Source organism: Sciurus vulgaris (genome assembly GCF_902686455.1).
Source record: "Sciurus vulgaris genome assembly, chromosome: 12".
Taxonomy (NCBI): domain Eukaryota; kingdom Metazoa; phylum Chordata; class Mammalia; order Rodentia; family Sciuridae; genus Sciurus; species Sciurus vulgaris.
Window position 1 is genome coordinate 81,714,847 of NC_136473.1, and position 26,114 is coordinate 81,740,960.

At 44.8% G+C, this 26,114-nt stretch overlaps 1 protein-coding gene across 10 annotated transcripts in view; it reads right to left on the reverse strand.

The window, feature by feature from the left end:
* NAV1 (neuron navigator 1) overlaps positions 1 to 26,114 on the reverse strand; it is a 254,821-nt gene that overhangs the window by 18,967 nt on the left and 209,740 nt on the right. For 4 of the 10 annotated variants that reach the window (XM_079106000.1, XM_079106002.1, XM_079106006.1 and 1 more), the window contains 13 exons: positions 19,420 to 19,558; positions 18,480 to 18,777; positions 17,395 to 18,088; positions 16,430 to 16,873; positions 15,839 to 15,880; positions 14,971 to 15,119; positions 13,058 to 13,228; positions 11,887 to 11,939; positions 11,112 to 11,135; positions 10,930 to 11,007; positions 7,742 to 7,825; positions 7,393 to 7,504; positions 3,055 to 3,176 (listed from right to left, as the gene is read on the reverse strand). In XM_079106000.1, coding sequence (XP_078962126.1) covers positions 3,055 to 3,176; positions 7,393 to 7,504; positions 7,742 to 7,825; positions 10,930 to 11,007; positions 11,112 to 11,135; positions 11,887 to 11,939; positions 13,058 to 13,228; positions 14,971 to 15,119; positions 15,839 to 15,880; positions 16,430 to 16,873; positions 17,395 to 18,088; positions 18,480 to 18,777; positions 19,420 to 19,558 — 2,410 coding nt within the window. The remainder of the gene's footprint in view (positions 1 to 3,054; positions 3,177 to 7,392; positions 7,505 to 7,741; positions 7,826 to 10,929; positions 11,008 to 11,111; positions 11,136 to 11,886; positions 11,940 to 13,057; positions 13,229 to 14,970; positions 15,120 to 15,838; positions 15,881 to 16,429; positions 16,874 to 17,394; positions 18,089 to 18,479; positions 18,778 to 19,419; positions 19,559 to 26,114) is intronic. The other 6 variants (XM_079106004.1, XM_079106009.1, XM_079106003.1 and 3 more) reach the window with 3 other exon arrangements.

Genomic DNA, 26,114 nt, shown 5'->3' on the forward strand with positions numbered 1-26,114 from the left:
TTTGGGACAGTGAGAAAGAAGAAGGGAAAATTTCAGAATATCCTTTCTAAACTTCTCTCCCAGGATATAAAATCTGTTAGGTGAAGGATGGACCTGGTGGGTGGCGTGTGTTGGGGTTTCTACTAGGCAAGACATAAAGGATGGCCAATCTGGCTGCATGAGGATGAGTGAGAGGGTATATGTGCAGTTGGATGGTTCCAGGGACTTAATATCATTGAGCAATCAGGGTTCCAGAGCACCATGAAGCTTAGTTCTCTGTAGAAATAAGACCTGAGGCTGATCAGGCCAGAGTTGATTTGCTTGACACGGCATCACTGAAGGAAGACGTGGGACTAGAATTCAAGCTTGCTAATTTTCAGTGAAGTCTTCTCCACATCACTGCGTGTCTATATCTCTGAATATGTACGCAGAAAGAAATTCCGAGACACAATCTGCCTGGAGCAGAAGCCCCCTCTAAGATCCAAGATCTGAGATTCTAAGTGAGAGCTAGGTGAGGTGGTGCACACCTGTGATCTCAGCAACTTGGGAGGCTGAGGCAAGAGCATCACAAGTTCGAGGCCAGTGCAGTAATTTAGAGAGGTCCTAATCAACTTAGTGAGACCCTGTCTCAAATTAAAAAATAAAAAGTGCTGAGGATGTGGCTCAGTGGTAAAGCACCCTGTGTTCAATCCCCAGTATAAAAAAAAAAAAGATTCTAAGTGAGAACAGTGGTCTATGTGTCATTCAGTATTCCAAATGCCAGAACGATGGGGAGATGTTTGGTGTTGTGTGGTTCCATGGTTAAATGAGTTCAGGAAGCAATGCATTAAGCATGAAGAAACGAGATTCTTTACTGGATATCTCAGAGCTTCTCCTCTGCAGATGTGTCCTGTAGAAGAGGTTTTTAAATTTATTTAATGACAGTATCACTTTTTAAGGAGCACCCCAATGGATTGGTGATCTGTGGAACACACTTCAGGAAAGGCTGAAGAATCGGGTTTGAAATCAGGCCTTCCCATCTGTGCTCTCTCCTACCTGCTCAGGGCACTAGCTGTGCTGGTCTTCTTGCCCCACTGCTTCCCTTCTGAGCAGATAGTGTCCATGTACAAAGCACACCAACATGTTCCTCACCCCACAGCCCCATCTCAGTTTGACATTCCCTGTTCTGTGCTGTCTGCTTGTCCACTGAACCACAACCTTGCAATCTGAACTGCGTTAGCACTTATTGCCCGAAAAAGCATTTCAGTACCATTGAACTGTTACTCATTTTCTATGTACAACACTTTTTTGGGTCTCCAGCAATATTGCAGTCTCCTTAATGACTGAGATACTGGACTCGATTCTTCATATCCACCTAGTGTGAAGTTGGGATAGGGTTAGAGTGAACCTCTGATATCTGAATTGTAACCGACATTTTGGGTTCATTTTCTTTTTTTTTTTTAAATGTTGGTAGACCTTTATTATATTCATTTGTTTATTTGTGGTGCTGAGGATGGAACCCAGTGCCTCACACATGCCAGGTAAGTGCTCTACCACTGAGCCACACCCCAGCCCCGAGTTCATTTTCTATTTGTCTTAGACTATACACTAATCCCCGAAATGTGTTTGGGAACTCCATGAATGCTTAGAAGGTTTTAGGCTGTGGGGTAACTTAAGCATACCCTAGACTGGCACCTATCTCTGGTTCATCCTATTCTAGAGCTAAATCTCCAGGTTAGACCCAAACTGAACTGGCCTCTGGAAATTATGTCAAAATAACCATCATTCAGCGATTCTTTTATTTTGGGTTTGTAGGCTGACTGGTGTCAGAACAAAAAAGGCTCTGCTGGGCATGGTGATGTGCACACCTGCGAGTCCAGCTACTTGGGAGATTGATGGGGGAGGGCTGTAAATCTGAGGCCAGCCTGGGCCACTTAGCAAGACCCTGTCTCTAAATAAGTAAGTACAATTAAAAGGCTAATATTCTGGATAGGATGGGCTCAATTTGACTTCTTTTTACAATAGTCCAATTTTGTAACAAGGGAAGACAGTAGGGAATAGATTTGGAATTTGTCTGACTTTCCCATTTGACCAAAGACCCGCTCCTCTGTCCTCACGCGGGGCAGCTGTGGATGGACCATGCAGTGGAGTGAGTTAGGAACTCTAGGGCAGTTGTTACGGTTAGTGTTATGAGTGGCCATTTTTATTTTTACGGGGAGAGAGTTGCTCTGGAAACAGGGAAGGTATGGCAAAGGGAAAGAGAAAATAAGGGAGAGGAACCGGGTCTCTTACCTCATAGACCTGGAAAAAAATAGGGATTTGAAGTCAGCATTTTGAAAAAAAAAAAAAAAAAAAAAAAAAAAAAAAAAGAAGCAACACTTAATCACTCATTTCACACGGCCAGCTCCTATCTGCACTACCTAAAGGTCTGTGGGCTAGTTGTCCTGAACAGGGGACAGAAGACAGTCTCCATCCAGGGATGTACTCCCTTCCACAGTCAGCGGGGGAAGCTGAGAGTGGTCTAGACCTGCCTAAAGAATCTCAGGAAGGTCATCCAAGGTCAGTTAAGGGTTATGGGGAAAGGGACACACACACATTAAAAAAAACAAAACCCTGCCTCTGGACTAGCCAAAGGGAAGAGCAAGAGTACTTTCAAAGTAATCAGGGACGCTGCACAAATACTTCTAAACTTGAAGACGTGACCCCCAGAAGCCTCTAGAATGAATTGCTTTGTTTATAAAATCTTTTCATAGTAAGGAAGGTAGTGGGGATGGGGGAAGGAAACAGTAATTCATTTCCCTCTGGGTATTTTCTCAGCTTCCTTCTGGGGTCTAAGGCATCGGCCCTAACCAATAGGGAGAGCTGCAGGAAAGCAGGTGTGTAGCAAGACTGCAGGGAGAGGTTTGGGTCAAGTAGGAAATGATGGGGGCGGGAAGGGACAATTTAGCAGACCTTGCTCTGAGCAGATATCAAACTGAGGCTTAGTGCTAGAAAGGATTAGCTCTTGGTTAATCCTGGAAGGATCTGATCCCTACACTGAAGTGGAGGTGGTCCACCATGATTCTCCATAGTTACTGCCCCCAAACCTTCACCTACCCAACTCTTTTTCTTCTTTTTCTTTGCATCAGCGTCCTTGCCACTGCCGATGCTGGAATGGCTGGTGATGCTGTTGAGACTGGAGATGCTATCTGAGGAGTTCTGTCTCTTGATCCGCAGTTCTAGGGGCCAAGTACAAACAGGAGGAACACCGAGGTAGATTTAGAGAAGATATGAGACTTAAAGCAAGTCTAACTGTAGAAGATAAGACGGGAAGGGAACCAACTAACTCCTAGGTACACATTGTTCATTTTTAGAATTACTCATTCAACAGACACCTATGGAGTGCCCGTCATGTTTCAATATAGAAAGAAATACTAAAGGCAAAAGTTAAATAAGAAATGTCATTGTTCTCAAAATTTATTATTATTATTTATTTTATTTCAAAATAATTACATATGCACGGAAAGTTGCAAAGAAATATATAGCACCTTTCGCCCAGTGTCGTCCAGTGTTTACATCCTGCATAATTATAATGCAGAAGGTTTTTTTTTTTTAAAGAGAGCTTATTATGTTAACACTGAGAAAGATGAAGAAGCAGGAAATTAGTATGGATGTTGAGGACTAGTTAGGTGGCAACTGTTCTAGAAACAAGAGGTGTCAAGTAAAAGAGATCGGATAGTATTTGGCTATTTTCTCACTTTCTCCATGACAAGAAATGGATGATTGAGCTATAATTTTCCCTTGATGCTACCAGGGAATCAGAACCTAGAATCTGATATTGGAACTACCAATGCTCACAAAATGCTAGAAAGACCCTCTGTTCAATAATTATTGAACCAAGTTTATGATACAGCAGAGTACTTCAGTTATTTTAAAAGGTGTGGAAAGTTAAGAGAATATGCTTAGCTGAAGGAAATAAATTTCCATTTTCATTGAAGAAATGGACATATACTTGCTTTTTATGAATATTTCTGGAAAGATTTGTTAAGATCTCTTGCAGTACTTACCTCTAGGGAGTGGTATTTGGAGGAGTGGTTCAGAGGTAGGTTTTTATATTTCGCCATGCAACCTTCTGTATAGTTCACCATTGGGGCTGGCAAACAATTATTATAAAGGGCCATATAGTAAATATCTTAAGCTCTGTGGTCATAGGCTCTGTCTTGACTACTTCATTTTGCTGCTGTGGTTTTAAAGTAGCTATAGACGATATGTAAATTAATGATTGTGGCTAGATGTCACTAAAACTTGATTTAAAATCCAGAGGTGAGCTAGGTGCGGTGGTGCACGCCTGTAATCCTAGACTCAGGAGGTTGAAGCAGGAGGATCGCAAGTTCAAGGCCAGCCTCAGCAACTTTGCAAATTAGAGAGACCCTGTCTCATAATTTAAAAATAAAAAAAGGGCTGGGGATGTGGCTCAGTGGTACAGCATCCTTGGGTTCAATCCCCAATATCAAAAAAGAAAAAAAAAAAAAAAAAAAAGTGGGAGGAGATACATTCTAAACCTTTAGCATGGTGTTCCACTGAGCTATATATCCAGTCCTTTTTATTTTGAGACAGGGTCTTACTAAATTGCTTGGGCCTTGCTAAATCGCTGAGGCTAGCTGTCTCGAACCTATAATCCTCTTGCCTCAGCCTCCTGAGACACTGGGATGATAGGAGTGCATCACTGCACCCAGCTACTTTCTCCCTTTAACTTGGTTCTTTGAAATGTTCCAAACACAAAGAAAAACTCAAAACATAGTACAGTGGACACCAATATGTCCTCAATTCAACAATCATTATATTTTATTATATTTGCATGCATTTTCTCTCTCTCTCTTTCTCCCCAAACTCTCTCTCTCTCTCTCTCTCATTCTTGAACAATTTGAAAATAAGATGCTAACAACATGATATTTTCCACAAATTCTTCAGGATGCATCATCTTCTTTTTTTTCTCCAGGGAGTGAACTCAGGGGTGCTTAACCATTCAGCCATATCCCCAGCCCTTTTTACTTTTTATTTTGAGACAAGCCCTCGCTAAGTTGCTAACACTGGTCTCAAATTGGTGATCCTCCTGACTCAGCCTCCCAAGCCACTGTGATTACAGTTGAGCACCACCATGCCTGCCCTTAGGACTCATCTCCTAAGAATAAGGACATTCCCCCACAATACCATTATTACAATGAAGAAAATTAACAGTACTTCTTTTCATCTAATATCTAGTTCATATTAAAATAAATGTGTTCTGGTCTTAACTGAATTACTCTGGGGACAGTGTAAAGAAAGGCCTGGATCAAGAAAAGACCAGTTAGGGAATTACTGCAATAACTGAGGAGAACAATGATGAAAATCTGAGTTTAACAGTGACAATACAGAGGAGGAATATAATTGAGAGCTACATAAAAGTTAGAACTGACTTGCTGTACAGAACGAAGCTGAGAAGAGTCAAGCATGACTCTCATACCAGTGGCTTGGGAGACTAGGCCAATGATAACCCATGGGGTGGACAGAACTTCAGAGTTCCAGGGAAAGAGTTGGCTTATATACTTATAAGTGGGGTAGAGGGGATACCTTTTAATTCTGGAGATGTTAAGTTAGAGATGACCTATGAAGTCAACTAAGTGGAACATCCAAAAATGGTTGGAAATAGAGATCTGTTACTCAGGAGAATAATGTGAGTGGAAACACATTAAGAAGAGGTTGTAAACACTGAGTTAACAAACGAGCTCAGCAAGTTTGTAGGATGTTGGATCAATATATATATATAAAAAAATCAGTTATATTCCTATGCACTAGTAATGAATATCCCAAAAAGAAAATTAAGAAAAAAATTCTATTTGTAATAGCATAAAAATAAGTTTAACAAAAGAAATACAAGACATTTACAATGAAACTGAAAATTGTCACTGAAAGAAATGGAAGAATATTTAAATAAATGGGAAGGCATGCCAAGTTCACGGATGGAAGACTTGATATTCTTTTTTTTTTTTTTTTTTTTTTTTTTTTTTTTTGTGATGCTTGGGATGGAATCCAGGGCCTTGTGCATGGTCCTTTGACATTCTTAAAATGGCAATACTTTCCAAATGAATATACAGATTCAACATAAGCCCTATCAACATCTGACTGATTTTTTTTTTTTTTAAACAGAGATTGACAAACTAATCTTAAAATTCTCAGGAAAATGCAAAGGGCACAGAGTAGCCAAAGCAATCTTGAACAGAAACTGAGTCAGAGAACTTACATTTCCCAATTTCAAAACTTACTACAAAGCTACAGTAATTGAGACAGTGCAGTACTGGCTAAGGACAGACATTTAAGATCAATGGAACCGAGTCTAGAAAGTAACCCTTAATTTTTTGGTCAACTGATTTCCCAAAGGGTGCCAAGAAAATTCAATGAAGGAAAAAAATACTCTTTTAAACAAATATTGCTAGGGTTACTGGATAGCCACATGTAAAAGAATGGAGTTGGACCCTCTATCTCTCAATCACATATTAAATATTATTCTAAATAGAACAAAGACCTAATATAAAAGCTAAAACTATTAAAAAAAAATTTAGAGGGAAACATAGGAATAAATCTTTGTGATTTTGGATTTGGGTCACTTAGCTTTATTCCTGTTTCCTTCTTCCCCCTTGGATTAGGGAATAGTTTCTTAGATACAACATCTAAAGTATATATTGCTAAAGAAAAAATAGATAAACTTCAACAAAATGGAAAACCTTTGCTCTTCAAAGGATACTTCAAGGAAGTGAAAAGGCAACACACAGAAGGAGAGAAAATACTTGCAAATCATTATCTGTTAAGGGTCTAGTGCACAGAATATAAGAACTTTCAAATCTCAGCAATAAAACCACCTGATTGAAGACTGGGCTGAGGATTTGAAGGCTGAGGAAGGTGCAGGTCTCCTCTACTCGCCCTGATCCCCTAGGATGGGGATCAGACTCTTGGCACTGCGCACTGCCTAGTATAGACATCCCATTGAAGAGTACTTAAGGGACATCGCCTTACAGAAAAAATCACGGGCGGGGTACTGGGGAGTGAATCTAGGGGCACTTTTCTACTGAGCTACAACCCCAGCCCTTTCTATTTTTCCTCTTTAGGCAGTGCTTTGCTAAGTTGTTGAGGCTGGCCTTGAACTTAGAATACTCCTGCCCCAATCTCCTCTGTTATCATTGGGATTAAAGGTGTGCAGCGTCGCGCCTAGTCCTCCTAGAAATTTATTACGGGAGCTGGCATACTGTGGGCCCGCATATAAACCTTCAGTTGGGCTAAGGGTGTAGCTCAGTGTCGGAACACTCGCGTGGCATGCAAGAGGCCCTGTGTTCCATCCCCAGGACTGCAAAGAAGCAAAAACTGTGGTCATCTTCCTTCCCCCCACCCCTGTTCTCCCGCAATCTGTGGTGGACCCCTCACCTTTGGGTGTGGTTTCTGAAGCATTCAGGGCTCCCTGAATGACTGCCTGAGCCTCAGAGTTCTTTTTCTTCAGAAAGTCGATGGTTTCTCGCAAATCCAGCAGTTCAGTGTCCTAAGAAAGAACGAAAATGGTGACATTTGTTGGGCTTAGTAGCACTTACAATGATCCAGGCAACAGGCGAGGCCCTGGAATTCTCCCTGACTTGGTAAAGAAGGGCAGGGGACTGGGGCAAGGAAGGTGTGGACAGTGCACGGAGGGGCAGCTGGAGAACGCTGGGTGATAGTTAGGGAGGTAGAAACTGGCACCTGTGGGTGAGGAGAGGCTGGCCTCCCCACCCAGGCCTCTCACCTTCTCCTCGGCTGTCTCTGCCAGGTGTCGCAGGCGGGAAGTCATACTCACGAGGCTCTGCTCGAAAGCGGCCACTAGGTTAGCCTGAAACAAACATGTCAGGAGGATCTTAAGTTGCAGTCTGGGGAGGGGAACGCACGACATGGAAAGTAGTTTTAACTGGTTTTCTGTGTATCAGGGCTGACCAAGGCCAACAAATCTCTTGGTAGTTTTATACTGACTTTCCTGAGCAGACAAGGTGGAATCACAGAGATCTTCCAGCGGAACCAGTTTCTTGAATAGTAGGGAGAGCAGGAGTAGGGCAGGCTTTTGGAGGCTGTGGGAGGCTTGGGATCTGGTACTTAGTATCTATCAGAGATGGGAAGCTTCCTCTGCTCTATGTGATATGTGGGTGGCAGGCTTGATGGGAGGGTCTTATCCTCTGGGGTAGGTCCTATTATTTTGGTTTAACTCCTCCACTGTGTATGGTCTGGCCCCCAAGGGAGGAGATAACCTCCCAGGAGAATCTGTCTGGTATATATCTTCCATCTCTACTTTCAGGGTGGTTCTCCGTTTTTAACCTGTTCTTAGTTTGGAGTTGCTCCTTGTTTCTGATTTCTTCAGACTCCACTTTGCATGGCTGGAGGGAAGTAGCAAGAAACTTCAGGGGCATTCCACGGTTTGGCCACTAGGTGTCAGGTCTGCTTCATGAGGGGTGCAGGATCCCCAAGGGCCAGCTGGGGAGGGGCAGAGTGGTGCACACGCCTCATGGAGCCTGGTTTGAACTCTGACTGGCCAACTGGCAGTAATATGTATAGGAAAGGGAAGGGAAGGAGGCATGGGACCAGAGGGGGAACTGAGGATGCAGAGAGAGCTCTCACTGAGGGCATCTGAGCAAGCTGGTGACGCTAGCAAGAAGTGATGAACTTATTCTGGGCAGGACCTTTATGCAGAGCTCTAGTATGTCTGGGATACCCACTACTTACTGCTGGTTTATCATTTTCCCTTCCTTTTTCACCCAGTGTCCTTAAAACTATCATGGGACTGTGACTGGTGGTGATCCCTCTGGTCTCATCTGTCTTCCCCTTTTACAGTGAATTTGTCGAGGCCTGGGCTTGATGTATGTCATGACCTGAACAACTGCTCCCCTCCCTTTCTGTCTTCTAGACCTTAGGTTTTCTCTTATTTGCTTCTCTATATCCTGGCATATGTCTGAGGTCCCTGGAAATCTACTCATGAGCCCCAGAAAACACCTGGCCTCTTGTATGCTTTTCTGTGTTGGCCTCTCCTCATCTGGGAGACTCACCTTCCCTCCCATGTCTTACATTTCCTCCCCTCCTGTAAATCCCAGCCGAGGACTACGGTGCCTGATGACCTCGAGGCTAAGTGATGGTGCTGTGGTGAGGTTGGCTTTGGGAGCCTGTACCCTTCCAGTTCAGGGTGTGTCCTCCTGCTTCTGTATCTTGGAAGTTCCATTCAAGACAACAGTGTTTGGTCCAGTATCAGGGCAACCCAGATGTGGGACCTTCCCAGAATCCTGGAATCACATCTCCTGCTTGAGGGCAGGGCTCTGAACTTCAGCAAAAATCTGTCTCTAAGATTCAGAACTCAGCGCGTCTGGGTGTTTAGATGGTTAGGCAAATGGAACTTCCTGTTCTAAGAAAAATCACCCTGTAAATTCATTTTCTTGGCTCTAGGCCAGTCTTGACAACACGATGGCTGACAGACTGCAGTGTAAATGAATCAGACACAATGTTCTCTGCCTCCCAGGCGCCTCTTTCCCTAGCATCTCCCAGACATGAACTTCCTGGGGTGGATAGGATGTGCCCCAGGCCACTGGCCTCGATGGGTGTGGCATATAGGAGAGAAAAGTTGGTTCTTGATTATGTTATGAATTTTTTTTTGAGAAAGGGTCCTGCTGGGTTCCAGACTGGCCTTGAACTTGCAATCCTCCCGCCTCAGCCTTCTGAGTCATTGGGAATACAGGTATTCACTATCATGTCTGGCTTTGTCTGTTATAATTCTTATGGGTCCTCAAGAGTGGGAAGAAGTGCTTGATATGAGCTTCAAACAAACTGCTAAGTGTGCAGCTTATGAACTGGGAATTTGGGAAAAGAATAAAGCCAATAACTAATGTGGTGAGGGAGCTGCGATTGCAATAATTTGGAAACATGCAGAGTGTTGGTGGAGATTCTACCTGATTCCAAAGGACAGACCCAGGCCCGACAGCTGGGTTCCCCAGAGAGGAAGGGAAGAGAGAAAACCAGAAACTACTGCGGAAATTGCAGACGGTTACTTTTGTGCAAACACTTGGAACACTCCTGCAGATCCGGCTCAGCTGTTGTTTACAACTTTGGGAGAAAATGGCTCTTATGTTCTCTGTTTGCAACTTGGTCACAGGGGAGAAACTACCATAACCTAGTTAGATAAAGTGGCTTCATTTCTCCCCATCTCACAGAGTAGAAAAACTAAGGCCTAAAAGGAAGATACTATAAGTGGATGTACTGAGGGCAGAAACAAAGAATGTTGTTACCAACCTAAAGCTCAAATTGCCAAGGAGACTACTAGCAGGCCAAATGTGAATGTAGGAGTTAGCTAGAATGGGACTTAGAGGCTGGGATATAGCTCAGAGGTGGAACACGAGTCTAGTGTGCACAAAGCCTTGGGTTTGATCCCTGCACTGAGACAAAATAATAATAGTAATTTTTTTTTTTCTGCCTAGAATCAGGCTTCAAAGAGCGTAGTGGTCACCAGATTGAATTCTAATGACCAGTTCTATGCCTGCCCAGTTATGTGGCATGAACACACACATGAACCCGTCCAGGGGATATGGGAAAAGATTCTATGAGCTCTGTAATTATAATTCATAGCTATTTTGGTCCACGGCTAATGACAAGATTGTTTCCGTTCCAGCAGGACCACAGGTGCTCCTCTTGTCTTTCTCCAGGGTGTCAAAGACTACCAGAGACCAGCTTATCCACGCCTATTCATTAAGGTGGGGGGCGGGGAATCATTTTTTCATAAAAACAGACTCAAAGAAGGTGAAGGACAATTCTCAGGTCCTTCATTGTAGGGCTGTGGGAAACACCCGTCCCGGCTGGAGTCTAGACCCAGAGCAAACTTGTCAGATAATTTTCCTCCCTTGGCTGATCTTATCTAACTTTAGGCAAAATAACTGCCCAGGTCTTTCCCTATTTCCAGGTACTCACATTGGCAGAAAGCTGAGATGTTAGGGTAGCCACTTTTTCCTGGGATGATTCCAGTTCCCTTCGAAGCTTCCGGATTTGCTGTGAAAGAAAAGACAAACTATTGGTGGCAGAAGAAATAGGATACTTTGAAAGAAAACAGGCACAGTGTGTTAAGAAGCAGAGACCAAGGCTTTGTACCCTACCTCAGACTGCATCCTCTCCTCAGCCTGAAGAAGGGAGCACAGAAGGAGAGAAAGAGAGAAAGGGGGTGTTACTCCAGGGGTGAAGAAGCCAGGCCCCCAGTGAGTGGCAGGCAAAGACTCGAAGAGGAGGGATTCAGAGGTGCATAGAGGTGGGATCTCTTGTTCCTTGACTCTGGTTCCTCAGGTCTCAGCTCAGATCTATGCTACAGTTTAAATAACAGATTCCTATGGCAGTCATCTCCAGTCAACTTTGTCACTGCTGAGAAGGTTAGGAAACGAAAGCTAACCCTTTCTGCTAACAACCTGAAAGAGTGAAGAGATAGGGACACCACAAACCAAAGAATCAAAGAACACCTAAAGCCAAGTGCTCTGGGAGATGCCCCACTATAAACATTTGGTCAATTCTGTGCATTGTTGGGGTCCTAGAGTCTAAGAAACCTACTCTAGGACCCCAACAATGCACATCTTTCCTTGCCATAAATGTTTTCCATTTATCAGGGCAAGGAAAGGGTTCTATAACAAGGAGAGTCTTCATTTTTTGAAGGAGGGGAACAGAAAGCACCCAAGTTACTCAGGAGGTGGTGAGGACCTGAGGCACCTAAATGAGTGCTCCAAGCTGTAGGCACAATTCCCCACCCCCACCCAAGGACCATGAGGGGTAATGAAGAGAAAGTAGTGCTCACCACCTGCTCCCCGCAGTGACAGGAGCAAAGGTTTCAGGGAGTATGGGTTTCAGGGACAGGAGTGAGGGAGGAAGGGAAGTTATTGCTCTTACTGAGGAGTATGTAGAGGAGGCACTGGAGGCCAGGGACAGCACCGAGCCATGAACTGAAAGAGAAAGAGAACACAAAGGGTTAGCAGGGGGTCTCAGGGTCAGGGGTTCCTGGGAGGAGCCCTAAGACAGGAGTTTGGATACTGATTCTGGAGGGTATCTGGAGCAGACAGAAGGAACAGAGCAGGAAACCCAGTCGGCATCCCAAGAGCCCAAGGTAGGCAGGTGTCCAGGGAGACGTGGTCCTGAGTAGATGACCTCCTCTCTCACCTACATTCTCTGGCAACCCAGTCATGGCAGGCCCTTGCTCAGCCTGCTGCAAGGGGCGCAGGGTTTCAGAGAGGAAAAGGAGGTTTCTGTGGGTAGCTGTTTTCTCTTCTTCCCAGCCGGGAAAGTACTTTTAGCTGCAGAAGGGGGGTATTTCCTATCAGAGCTGCTCAGAACAGATTCTGTAATTCGCCTGTGCCTCCTCTTCTCAGCAATGGGGGCCCACTGGGGGACCCTGGGGGACACTCAGATGAAACAAATATTTAAGTGGAAGACGGGTCCTGATTATTCAATAGAGCCTGTTGTGAGAACCAAAGCACGTCGGCAAGCAAACCCCCCTCACCTAAGCACCCCAAGAGCAATGGGGGCGGGGGTCAAACATACACAAGGCCCTGTCTCCAGCCTCTATTCCACCTTACCACCCAGATCACCATCATACACCAGATGCCCCCCCACCCACAGCTAATCTCTGAGTTACTCTGAGATCAGGACTGAGATGTCTAATTCCTTGTAAGGGTTTAAGAGCTACCATCGTGTCCCTGTGTCTTTTCTAAAACTCCGAGAGGCTGTGAGGAGGAAAGACCAGTAGCAGAATAAGGCGGACAGAAGCTCTGGTTTTCAGAGCACCTTGAGAGATAGCCTTTACCCTTTCCACTCCTGACTTTCCTCCCCCGGCCCCCAGGAGAGCTGCTCCATCCCAAAGTCCCAGTGCTAGATGGTGCCACCCAAGGTTTCTGGGCCCCCAGACCCTTCAAAGGTATGGGAAGAACTGAAATGGCCCAAGTCGATGTCCTGTGGATCATATACGTGTGTGTGGTGGTGGCAGTGGTGGCAGTGGAGGTGGTGGTGGGTGAGGGGACCCAGCAGAGCTGGAATGAGCGTGAACCGCGCTGGCATGAAGTCTCACCATCATCCGTGGGGTCTCGGAAGGATCCTGACCGAATCATTCCCTTGGGTCTCTCGGCCAGGGACAGGGTGCTCCCCATTTGGGAGCCGCTGTACAGCTCGAAGGCCGCTTCGTGGGTGGGGATGCTGTTGGAGCGGGTGATTCTTGGCGTGGTGGCCGCAGTGGGACTCACTGGAAGGACAGAGGGAAGGGGGACAGGAGAGGGAGGGGGAGGCAGGAGAAGAGGCAGGGTCATCAGCTCTCTTGTCCCTTGGGGGATGGAGCACCAGGAGCATGAGAGGCATGGGGGAGAGGGTGGGAGAGGAGGGGGCAGGCGGGCCGGGGAGTGTGCAGCGGCTGCGGTTAGGAGCGGGTCCCTCCGGGAAGTCGAGCCCTCATGGAGAAGGACCCTGCTGTCTGGAATAATATGGACATTCCCTCAACCCTGCCTGCCTTGGAGTCATTGCTTTTGAAGGGGCCTGGCAGCTTATTTGAAACCTTCACATCCCTGGGATGTGACCATGAAAATGGATGTTATTCTCTACAGCAAGACCCGGAGGACTGAGCACCAAGTGATGCTGGGGTCAGGCTGCGGATCCAATGGGCTCAGCGTGATGGAAGGAAACGTCTCCCCACAAAGCAGCGTCACTCACTCTAGGTCAGCTCTAAAGCATCAAGAAATAGGGCCACCTCTGCCCAGCGTTCCCTGGTTTGAAGGTTAGACAGACAGAGCGGGTGGATGTGTCAGCAGGGCTGTGGATCTGCTTTGAGGTTGGGCTCTGCTGACTCCCGCTGACCTGCAGAACCTGTCCCCTTGTGCCCCTTGCTGGGACGACCCTCATGGAACTCTCTCGTCTACTGTTTCACCTCCACAGGCCAGTGGATAGCGAACCTATCTGTAAAGATCTCACAGCCCTCTCTGGGCTCTTCTGAATCCATCAGGCAAGTACTGTTTAGCTCCGTCCCTCATTCTGCAGCAGGAACACCTTTCTTCTTGCTTTATCCTCAATGGACTTGGAAAAGGAGCTGGCCCCATCCTCCTTTCAGAGCCCTTTAGAGGCCAGATGACCCTTAAGGCAAAAATGATCCCGATTCCTATTCTTTCCTCAAATTTCCCACAGTCATTGCACAGGCACGTTACAGTCCTTGTCTTACATTAACTCCTTTCTTTCACTCAGCTGAAAGAAGAGATGGGTTTAGAGAGAGACAGCAAGCAAACACCAGGCCTATCTCAGACACTGTCTGAAAGGGTTCCTATTGGGCCAAGCCTGGCACAGTGCTTCCCAGAACCAGGCCTGGGGCCCAGCCCTCGCCACCCCAGGCTTCTTCCCCTCCCTGCCTCTGAGTCACCCAGCCGCTTCCTTCTAGCCCAGCTTTCCCTTCTTCTCAGGCTCTAGAAAGGGTGTGTCCGGGATATGTTTTAGTCAGCTCAGCCTTCAGGGCGAAGAGGGCTCTGCCTCAGCCAAGCAGTTGGGGAATCTGAACTTTTCTGGGTTTGGAGGCAGATTCCACCCTTCTCCAACAACCTCCTTTCCCTTCTTCCTCCCCACCAGCCTAACATTTTAGTGCTGCCCTTGCATCAGCTGGCCCTGGCAGCCTTGGGTGTGGCGGATCCTTTCTGGCAGCTTACCGTGCCTGGTCATTGCACTGGTTTGATCTCTGGGCTTTGGCTTACGGTTTTTCCATCCCACAGTTCTGACTCTTTGATACTAAAAGGACCCTGCAACTTGTGTCCAGGGGCAACGTTTTAGTTGAGGACTTGAACACTTTGTCTTCCATCTTATTTTGGGTGGATAAACTGAGGCACCGTGAAACCACCCGATGTAGCATGAGTCAAATACTAGATGAAGCCTCAAGTCCAGCTGCCTTGCCTCAACCTACAGGGTGAACCCCTGCTTCATCCCATGCCACAGTGAGTGACTGCAAATACTTACCTATGTTGGTGAGCTGGCCTTTTGCACTCAGGGACATGGAGAGAGCAGGGGGAGAAGGCAGCTCTGACTGGTCATCAGATTCAGGTAGCCCACCAATGGTATGGGAATGCCGCCTCTCCTTGGTTTCCTCCTGGGATTGAAGTTGGTACCTGTAGAAGGCAGCAGAAGAACTCAGACTAAGCGAGCACAAAGCAATACCAGATGCTTAGTTGGTTTGGGGAATATCTGAGCTAGGCTGGAGCGAGGAGATCTGAAAGTGGGCTAAGGAAAAGGGGGAGCATCCAGGGTGCCAGGAGGGTGCAAGAGGAGGTGACTCAGCATCCTCCCCCAGACCCCCAACTGATGCTACAGCACAAGCAGGTACTCCCTGCAGAGCTCCTGAGATAGGGGCAGAAAGGACAGAGGAGGCACTAGAACTTCATCCCTGCAGCTCAGGGCGGAGCTCCATGATCCTGTGTGAGGCTTTCAGGTCACAGGAGTGCCCCCGCAACTGAACAACTCAGTGCTGTCATAAGGTAGTGGACCAGGATGTCCTGCCCCTTGCCCATCCAAGTGGCCCTAGAGGCACACAGCAAGGAAGGAAGATTACAGAGAGGAAGTTCAGCGAGCATCCAGATATCAGAAGGGGGTAGGGGAGCATGTGATTCCCCTGCAAACTCATTCTCCCCTGTCACCGAGGACCACCTGCTGTAGAAGCTGACTCACAGAATGGTAGCAGGTGCTACCTATACCAATGTATAGGACCACATAAAACAACCTGGCTAAAGGGTCAAATTCATGCAGAGGACCTGGGACAGGTCAAATTAGGATTTTTCATACAGACCAGGAGCTCCAAGTATAGAGAGGAACATCCACAATTAAGGATTACCTGAGTCCTTTCTTGGGAAGGGTATTCCGATCCCTCTGGTTACTGTGGAGATAAAAAAGAGAAGCATGTGAGTCCATCTTAGAAACTAGAGTTTGGGACTGTAGGCTTGAGGGATGCAGACTCTGGACACAGGGCATCAAACTCTCTCTACAAACAAAATAAAAAGACAATCTCAGCCAAGTTCTTGATGCACAACTTGGGAAATTTATCTGAAATGCTGAATGTTTTTCTCCAATTAGGAATTAGGGTATAGATGGCTATTTAAAAGATCATGATACTGTAGGTAAAAACCAGGATGTGATATAATAGGAATGATTCTGGATTAGAAAGCAAAAGCTATGGAGGACAGGTTTAACTAATTATGAGATCTTGGATAAGTCCTTTAACTTTCTGTGCACCAGTTTTTCCGTTCATAAGATGAGATATAAACAAAAGCATCCTACCTATCTCATGGAGTTGTTGAGAAGTATGTGAAATCACTTAAAATATGTGAAAAAGTTTTGAAAGTCACAGAGGCAATCAAATACAGGATGGTATTGCTGGTGGTCAAATGAGTCTAGGGCTCAGTCTCAGCTGTCTCCACCCACCTACCTGTCCACTTGTCCAGCCCTGGGGCTTCCACTCCAGGTCAGCTCTTCGGTCTCTTCCTCTGCAGGGGCAGCAGGGGCCACAGGTGGGGTGGGGATGGGGGAACTGCTGGGGAAGGCACTGGGCAGGCTCATTGGCATCTGGAGGGACTCCATGCTCCTGTGCAGGCCTGAGAGTTTGGGGTACATGCGGGTCTCCTTTGGGACACTGAAACCACTCATCAGCTCTAGGCCCTGGGAGAAGCTGGCTGAGTTAATATTGAGGATGGGTGCTGGACTGGGGGTGAAGCAAGAAGGGAGAGGGCCCCCAGTTGCTGAGCTCGTAGCATGCAGATCTGGGACCTTTGCAGTGTGGGTGTCACTGGACGATGGCAGATCCAGACTGTTGGAGTTGACCTTGTCTAGATTGGCTAGTGAGGGAGGCTTGACAAAGCTCTTAGCTGTGGCCCTGAGAGAAGTGAAGATAAAATAAAATATTTAAGATAACAGAACTACAGAGCAAGAGGCAATCATTCTTTAGTTTCCTTGTTTTCTGGCCATTTGCTAAGTACAGAGGCTTATCCTGAGGCTGTTGAGCAATCAGTTGGAAGGAAATCTAATACCTGACTGAAGGTACCTGCGGTCTTAATAGGGAGGTGAAACACGCACATGGGAAACAGAGATGAAGTTATATACAAATGGGATATGTGTACAAATTAACATTGAAGGACCACCTGTACAAGTGTTTAAGACAGGTTAAGCATTGATTTAAAAAAAAAAAAAAGAATAAACAGTGAGTTTTGAACATGGTTTTGAAAGAGGGAGAAGAAACTTAGACTACAGGGGAAGCCAGAGGAGGTTTTAGAAAGACCCATGCAAAGGTCTAGAGATCAAAGTGGACAGGCCATGGCACTCCTAGTCTAAAGAGGATAGGAATATGCAAACGAATGACCGAGTCAATAGACAAGGAGGAAATACCAGTTTAGGTACCTGAGAGGGGTTGGTGGTAGCTCTGCTAACTTGGTGGTTGGCGGGTGGCTTGCTTGGTTCTTGGGAGTACTTTCCGGGGAGCCAATACTCTTTAGGGAGATGCTGTCTGAGTCCAAGGCCACTGCTTTGGCTTTGGCCTTTTCCTTTTCCCGATCTGTCTGATTGACAGGAGCTGGAGTGGTCCGCCCACTGGCAACCTTGGAAGGCTCCTTCAGTCTGGTAGGCGTAAGGCCTCCCTGCTTGGTGCTGAGGACACTGGGATCAATGCTGCTGCTAACAGGGCGAGGTCCACCCCGCCCACCTGTCACACTCATAGAACTGGACTTGGCTGGCCGGGGCAGGCTGCGGTACTGGATGTTGGAACGGGCTCCGGGAGCCAGGAATCCAGGCTCTGCACTGTTAGACACATCTAAGCTAGTTTTTCGCCCATTCACTGGCTTGACAGGGATGCCTGAGGACTTCTGGATCTTGCTGAGAGTAGCTGAACCACCGGTCTGCATGACAGTGGCTGTGCCTGTGGTTGGAGGGGGTTTCTTGTAGCCAAAGGAACCCGAGGTGGAGGGGCGAGCAATGCCTGAAGGGGGCTTCTTAGCATCGCTCAGTCGATCCCGGCCAGCATCGGAAGAGGAACGCTGTAGTCCAGTGTTCTTTACAGCAAGCTTACCCTTGTCTGTAGCTTTGCCTTCAGGTTTGCCTGCAAGAGAGAAGGAAACGAGGTGAGAGTAGCTGACACTGACCAGGACCTTAGAAATCTTTTTCTTTCCCCATATGGAAAAGTTCCAGAAAGAAACCAATGGAAAGGATTTGAAGGGAGTCAAACTAGTTCTGAATATAACATACTCTGCTCCTTATTCATTGTGTGATCTTAACTCAGTCACTTAACCTCTTTGAGTTTGTTTCCACATTAGTAAAATGCAGATAGTAAAACCCACCCTTCCTAACTCACACGACTGTCCTGAAGATCAGATGTCTGCATGTTAAAGCATTATGCAAACGTCGGCTATCATGCTATGCGTTAATGACCATTCTGAGGGACAACGGAAGAGCAGGTCTTCATTCTGTCCCTTCCTTTATTCTAGGCTTACCTGCGACCTTGAGGGCACTCTGGGCAGTATGTGTGATGGGGGAAGTGACTGCCACTGGTGGGGTCTTGCCCTTCTTCAGGGAGCCAGGATGTCCCAGGCTGATGGGTTTTTTTAGTTCTCCACCCTTGGAAGAATCATCACAGCTCTCAGGCCGCTCTCTCCGCCACTTAGAAGTCCCAGGTTCCATCTTCAGGCTGCCACTATCGTACTCCAGCTTTTTGGGGGCCTTCTCTTCTGATTCACTAAACCAGTTCAACCCACTTTCTGCCAGAGAGCGCTTCTCTGAGTCTGTGCGCAGCTAAAGAGAAGAAGAGAAAGAGGCCAAGTGAGACATCCACGTGGGGATGGGGAAGAGTTGGCTGAGGGGATTTATTAGGAGGTGGCCCTGCTCGTCCTAGAGTGTTTAGTCGGCCCAGTGTTCCCACATATAACCCTAGGGTTCTGGAGAAAGGATATCAGATCCACCTCTGGGAATCTTTATCTTTTCCAGTCAGATCAGTTCTTTTCATTCTTTTCTGTTTTTCAGCACCGGGGACTGAACCCAGGGTGTTCTACCATTGAGCTATATCCCGATCCCTTAAAAAAATATTATTTTTAAAAATTTTGAGACAGGGTCTTGCTAAGTTGCTGAGGCTGGCCTTGAACTTGAGATCCTCCTGCCTCAGTTGCAGGTGCGCACCACCATGCCTAGCAAGACGGAGTAGCTCTTACATGTATCAGTCCAGACATGCAGGTGCAAAATATAGGCACTACGACAACATCTAACATCTTAGGGGACTGCTAGGAAGCCTTAGTTTTTGTTTTTTCGCCAGCTGTACAAGAACTTGGTCATTGGGAACCAATTTCACGGAGTGGGTATGACTGGGTGAATGCACACTCAGGCACTGCCCAGCTGGGTTCATCTCGAAGTGGTGGCCCAGGTGTTTGCAAACTCACATACCACTATTGTGGAGTTCCTGCGAGAAGCCGTGGGAGTAGTTGGGAGGGAGTTGAGTGAGGAGCTGGCATTGAACTCTTCTGAGCTGAGGTTGTCGGAGGCATCACTGAGCCCACTGCTGATGGAGCTGCTTTCATCCCAGCTGCAGGATGGGAGAGAGAAAGATCAGCAGCTAAAGCAGAAGCCGAGGCTGGAATAAATGTTTCATATTAGTCGAAGAATGGCTTTATACCATTTTTCAAAGGAAAAGGCTTGGGGATTTGTCCTGACTTTGCCAGTAATTTGAAGTGTGACTTCAGCCCCCTTGTAATTTGGTGATATTCTTCTCTACAAGTAAGAGACTTTGTCTTTATCTGGCAAGAAAAGATGTTATATCTCCTTTACAGGAAGTTATATTATAAAGACAAGGTAATTTTTGGATCCATTTAATTATACAAACCAATTTCCTCTCCCTGTAAACAGCTTCCATTCTTATAATTACTGTATCTTTGTTCATTTTTAGATGTGTTCTCCCAGTACCTCCTTACCTCTATCACCTTGCTAAAAATTTCCCTATGTGGTGATAAGGCCCAGGAAAAGATTTCTTTTCTTTCTTTTTTTTAAGGACTCTCAGACTATCATTTCTCATCGTGCCCCTGTTTATAGAGTTAACCTCATCCTGGGAACAGGTGCTGCTTCTAAACAGAATGGGTTGCTCTTTTGGTAAATGAGTTAAACTCAAGATGCTATGGCCATCAGAGGTGACTGACTCCTGCTGAATGGTTTCATTTCTTTGCCAGCTTCCTGGAATATCAAGTTTGCGATATCAAGGAGAGACTGTTGTTCAATATCTGTATCTATAAATATCTGTATTTAAGGAACCTGGCCAAGTACCAAGTGAACTTACCTCAGCCTCTATAGCTTTGTAGCTTGGGGCTGTTCAATTTTTGGGTTTAACAAGTTTCACCAGTCAGAAAGTTTATTCCTTTCTTTTTTGGTACTGGCTATTGAACCCAGGGATGTTTTACTACTGAGCTACATCCCCAGCCATTTTTATCTTTTATTTTGAGACAGAGTTGTTGAGGTTAGCCTCAAACGTGTGATCCTCCGGCCCCAGTCTCTCAAGTCACTGGGATTACAGGATTCCCCACCACACCCAGCAGAAAGTTTATCATTAAGATCTAATCAAATAGCTTCTTCTGTCATGGAAACCACTTTATTTTAGTTCTGTCCTATTTTGCTATTCATATATTTCTTTTTCTTTTCTTTTTTTCTTTTGATCACTCACTATTTCTAGCCCAAATCTGTCTCCTAGAACCTCCCCTCAAAGACCTTATTTTCCAGGTCTTTCACAATTTCCCTGGACACTAAAATGTTCTTCAGCCTTCACTCCAGTTTTAGAATCTAATATTGCACACAGGAGTTCCAAGAGCCTGCTACACATAAGTATCTGTTTGTGATTATAGGAATTAGTCTCTAAATACTTGTATCTGTGTTCAGAGCAGGTCTGTTTATCAGCCTTGTGTGTGTGTCAGGACTAAAGAGGATGGAGATGTTTTTGTGTGTGAATTAGCTGGTATTTGGAACATTTTTTTTCCTTTTTGATTTATTTTGAGTTTCAAAACATGGAACAAAAATCAGACATACAAGTCATCTAAGTGCCTGGCCCAGATTTCAGCTGGCCTTCCTCTAATTCATGTGCTGGGAATAGGCAAGTGGGTGGTTTGGACCTAGCTGGCTTAGTTGCTTTGCAGTGATTTATGCAAATATGTTGAGAAGGAGCAAAGAAAGCATGGGGGTTAGGATGCACTAGAGAGCTATCCAAGTTTTATTACTATAAAATATAGCCATTATTAAATGACAGCCACCCCCTCATGACATATATCTCCCTTTTGTCCTGGGCTCAGTGCACCCCCCATTTTGTAGAGAAACGATCCTGTGAAAAGATCAATGCTGATTTTATGACCCTATCAGCTCTTCTGGGTCCAGATAAGATCTCTGGCATGCAAACAAACAAACCATTCACAGCCTGTTCTCTTAGGTCAGAGACAGAGGAAGCCTGTAGCACTGAATCTTTCATCTGAGATTAATTATTGGTAATCAAGGCCTTGGAGCAGAGAAAGCTTTTTACGGAAGGGCTCTTCCAAAAAGAGGACGGCTGCAGTCCTGAAGCCCAGAAGAAACCTTCCCCTGCCCTACGTGATGGCAAGCCTAACGCTGAAGCCGAGGAGGCAGAGTGTCTTCTAGGAGAGAGTTCAGGCTCTTCTTGTCCAAAAGACGATCCTCCCTAGCTTTTCTCCTACAAAGAAAATGTAAGCCGAAAATTATCGGGAGAGATTGGCTAGAGGGTTTAAAAATATCCTAGCAAAATTTCTTCCCAGTTTCTGAACAAAAGAAAAATTCTGTTGTCATTATCTAAGGATTAAATATCTCCACTGGAGATGCTCTACTGGAGGGAGCATTTTTCCTTTCTCAAAAAAAAAAAAAAGGGGAACAAAAAGTAATACATGTAAAGGAAAGAGGAAAATGCCCTTTCTCTGCCTTCCCATCTTTACTTTCCAAAGATAACCATTGTTGATTTTCTTGTGCCTCCTTCAAAAATATCCTATGCATCTCTCTGTCTGCTGGCTGTTTGATCTCTGGCTATGCTAAGTAGCCAACAGTAAGGGCCATGCTTCATCCACCTGGACAGTCCCCTTCTTGACTTAAACTGGTCTTCCTCTTTACTGCTTTATTGCTTTGTTTTCACGAAGTATCTCTTCCTGGAAAAGGAAGCTTTGGAAGTAAACTTTGTAAGGTCTTACATATTGTAAAATGCCTTTATTCTGTCTTTACATGTGGGATTTTGCCTAGACATAGAATTCCAAGATGAAAATAATTTTCTTTTTAGAATTTAAAGGCATTGTTCCATTGTCTAGCTTCTACATTGCCAATTTGATCCCTTATCCTTATCCTTAATATGTGACCACTTCTTTCTTTCCACTATGAACTTTTAGCTTCTTGGTGTTCTGAAATATTATCAATAACATGCCTTGAGTTGGTGCCCGACTTGACTCTGAATCCAAAAGTGCATGACCTTCAGTAATGGGAAATTTTCTCAAAAAAAAAAAATTTGTTTTTGAACAGTGGGTTGAACCAGGAGCACTCTACCACTGAGCTACATCCCCAGCCCTTTTTATTTTTTATATAAAGACAGAGTCTTGTTTCCCAGGTTGGTCTCAAACTTGTCATCCTCCTGCCTCAGCCTCCTGAGTTGCTGAGATTACAGATGGGTGGGGGACACTCAATTATTTTTAATGATGTTTTCCTTTTCATTTTCCAGTTCTCTCTTCAAGAATGTCTATCATTCAAAATGACAGATTTTAAGGCTAACACCTGAGTTCCTTACTTTTCTCTTGCATCCCAGAACTTTTTTGGCAATGACCTAAATTTTTATCTCCCCTTTCCTCTAAAGTTTTTCGTTTCTGTTATATGTTTTTTTTTTTTTTTTTTTTAAATTCCAAGACTTCTTTATTTTTTAAGTAGCATATCATCCATTCCCCCCATCCCTGCCCCAAGTATGTGACTGAAGTCAGGGACTTGCACATGCCAGGTAAGAACTCTACCACAGAGCTACATCCCCAGTCAACCCCATCCCCTTGAGATAGGGGCTTACAAAAAAAAAAAAAAAGACTGGGATATAGCTCAGTGGTAGACTGTTAGCATGCATGAAGTCCTAGGTTCAATTCTCAATGCTGTGAACAAAACAAAACAATCTCTTCTCTCAACTCACAGAAACATTCATTCTTTTTTGGAAAAGAAGGTTTATGATCTCTTTGCACAGTTTCTGGTTCCAAGTTGCTTTTTTCTGTTGTATTGGTGAGACTTTCACATTTTAGACCTTCTCCTATGTCTGACGATCCTTGGTTGTTTGCACATACATATGACAGGGACGCTACATTATTTGAAAGTCCTGTGCACATAGGGTAGGACTTGCTAATTACGGCTCTGGATAGGGAGTTGTGATTGGGTTAGTTCATTTAAGTGTTTTTCTCTTGGGCTGGTCAGATTTCCCAGAGAGGAATCTTGCAAACTCCAGATTGAAGGCTGTAAGACTAGTGTTCTGAGACCTGAGTTGGAGAAGGATCCTGGAGGGTTCACCATTCAATATGCAAAGTTGCATTTATTCACCCTTGGTTTTGTTCAAACTCTATGTCCTCATGTGGGCTAGCCATTAGGAGTCAACATTCCAGAGACCACCTGCTTTACATTCTTCAGAGAACAAGACCAGTCTTCTGTCAATGAAGGGAAAGGACAGTTGTTTCTCTGGGAGCTATGAAGGAGAGGATCCTAGAGTCTGTTTCTTACACATATTTTCATCCAGTCCTCTTGTTTCTAGTTTTATCTCCACCTCTACTAATCTGGTGTCTCTACTAAAGGTACCTGATGCCACCAATTATCAAGCTTTTTGAAGACCCTATAGGATGCAGGTGGAGTTGCTGCTGACTTCCCTGACTGCTGGCTCAGGGTTCAGTTTTGAGTTTGATAGGCCGGTTCCCACTTGCCATTCTGATTTTCAGCACCCCAAAATTTCAATGCTATTATCTCTTCCTTCTATACTTTGTCCTTGAGGTTTTATGACTTAAGGAAAAAGTCCTTATTGTCACTTTACTTTTGTGGTAGTTGTTAAATATATGAAATAGTTAAGTTAACATATTAACTATGTTAATATATCAGCAGCAAAATGCTCTTAAATGACATTTAAGAAAGTTTGTGGGGCTCAGTTGGTAGAGTGCCTGCCTCGCAAGCACAAGGCCCTGGGTTCAATCCCCAGCACCGCAAAAAAAAAAAAAAAAAAAAAAAGTTTGCTTTCTTTGGATAAGATATCCTGGTGGGTAGCCTTCAAGTAGACATCAGACAGAAAGTTCCATCATCAAATCAGGTAGAGCAGAAGGAAACATCTAGATGATTTTTAAAAAAAAATACAAAATTGAGCTATGCAGCCAGGTATGGTAGTGCACACCCGTAATTCCAGTGACACAGGAGGTGAGGCAGGATGATCACAAATTTAAGGTCAGCCTCAGTCATTTAGCAAGGCCCGAAGCAAGTTAGCAAGAACCTGTCTTCCCGCCCCACCCCCCCAAAAAATCACAACTGTACATATTGAAAGATATGACAACTTAAGGTATAAGAACAGAAAGTCTTTAGAAAGGTTTGCACAGTTTGTTAGTTAATGAACCAGAGCACTACAGAGCAAATGCCTAACCATTCAAGTCACCAGTGAGAAAAAAAGGCAGCTTCCAAATGGCACCAAAAAAAGAAAAAGAAGAAGAGGAGGAGGAGCAGGAAGACAGGGATCAGCTTTATGGAGGGACAAGAGAATTGGGTAATAAGAAACTAGACCTAAACCTAGGACGTGGAAATGGTGGGGATATCAGAGATCTTAATATTCTTTTATAATCAATTCTCTTCATAAATCCAAATAATCAATAGTGGGCAATGATGTATGAGAAACGGGGTAAAAGTTTTCATTCTGGGAGACTTTATAGAAGAACAATGAAGGTTTATCACTTTTATCTGCCCTCAGGATAGAAGAAGAAATGAGTCTGAATAAGCACAAGAGAGGTTAGGTCAGATATAAACCGGACAATGAAAATGAAGGCCCTGTCGGTAGGTGATTCTAGAGTGCTGCAACAGGTTTCAGAGGTAAATCAAAGAATCTTCTCTACAGGATATTTATTTTCCCATTTACCATTCTCTTCATATCCATACTCAATCCACCCTCTAAAATTTATACTTCTCATTTCCTATTTCCACTAAAAGCATCCCTTTTTCCTTCCTGTTGCTCTATGAGGAACTTAGGTATGTCATCAACTTCTTTTCCTTTACCCTCCTCATCAAGAATTTTCACTGTGTTACCACTTGTGTCTCAAACCTACACCTTCCCTTTCATTTCCTCATCTTTGTTCTGGTTCAGAGCCTTATCCTCTCACTTGAACTGCTGTGAAAGCCTTCTTATTGGTCCTGCTCTTGGTTCTCCTTCCCTCCAACATACACCAAATATTGTCAGAAGCCTAGGCAGGCACAATGAGCACACCTACAGTCCCAGCAACTTGGAAGGTTGAGCAGGAGGATTTCAAGTATAAGGCCAGCCTCGGCAATTTAGTGAGACCCTGTCTCAAAATAAAATAAAAATGGTTGGGGATGAAGTACAGTGGTAGAACATGCCTGGGTTCATCTTTAGTACTTAAAAAAAAAAAAGAAGCAAAACCTTCATTAGCTCCTCAATGTAGATACAATAAAATCAACATTCTATAGATCGTTTATCAAGATACTCATGAGTCATCATTAACATAGTATAGTAAATAAGAGCACAGAAGTTGACAACCTGGGAGTTCTAATAACTCTATCGGGGTTAAATTTTATTTCAGTTGGGCAGACATCCATTGAGCTCCTAATATTTATTTATAAGGCACAGTGCCAGTTGCTATGGTCATTCAGATATGAGTGGTTGTTCGGAATGAGTTTATAACACAAAGATGGAGAAAGGTGTATAAATGAAATAAATTCTATAACAGAGATACAGACTACATACATAAGGGGATACAGAGGAAGGAGTGATTTAGTTCTCCAGCAAAATTCAGAAATATGATTTTGCCTTGTTAGAATACTGATAAATACAATGCATATCTGCTTTACTCCACTTTCATCCCTCTCTTACTTCTGATGTTCCCTGGGAT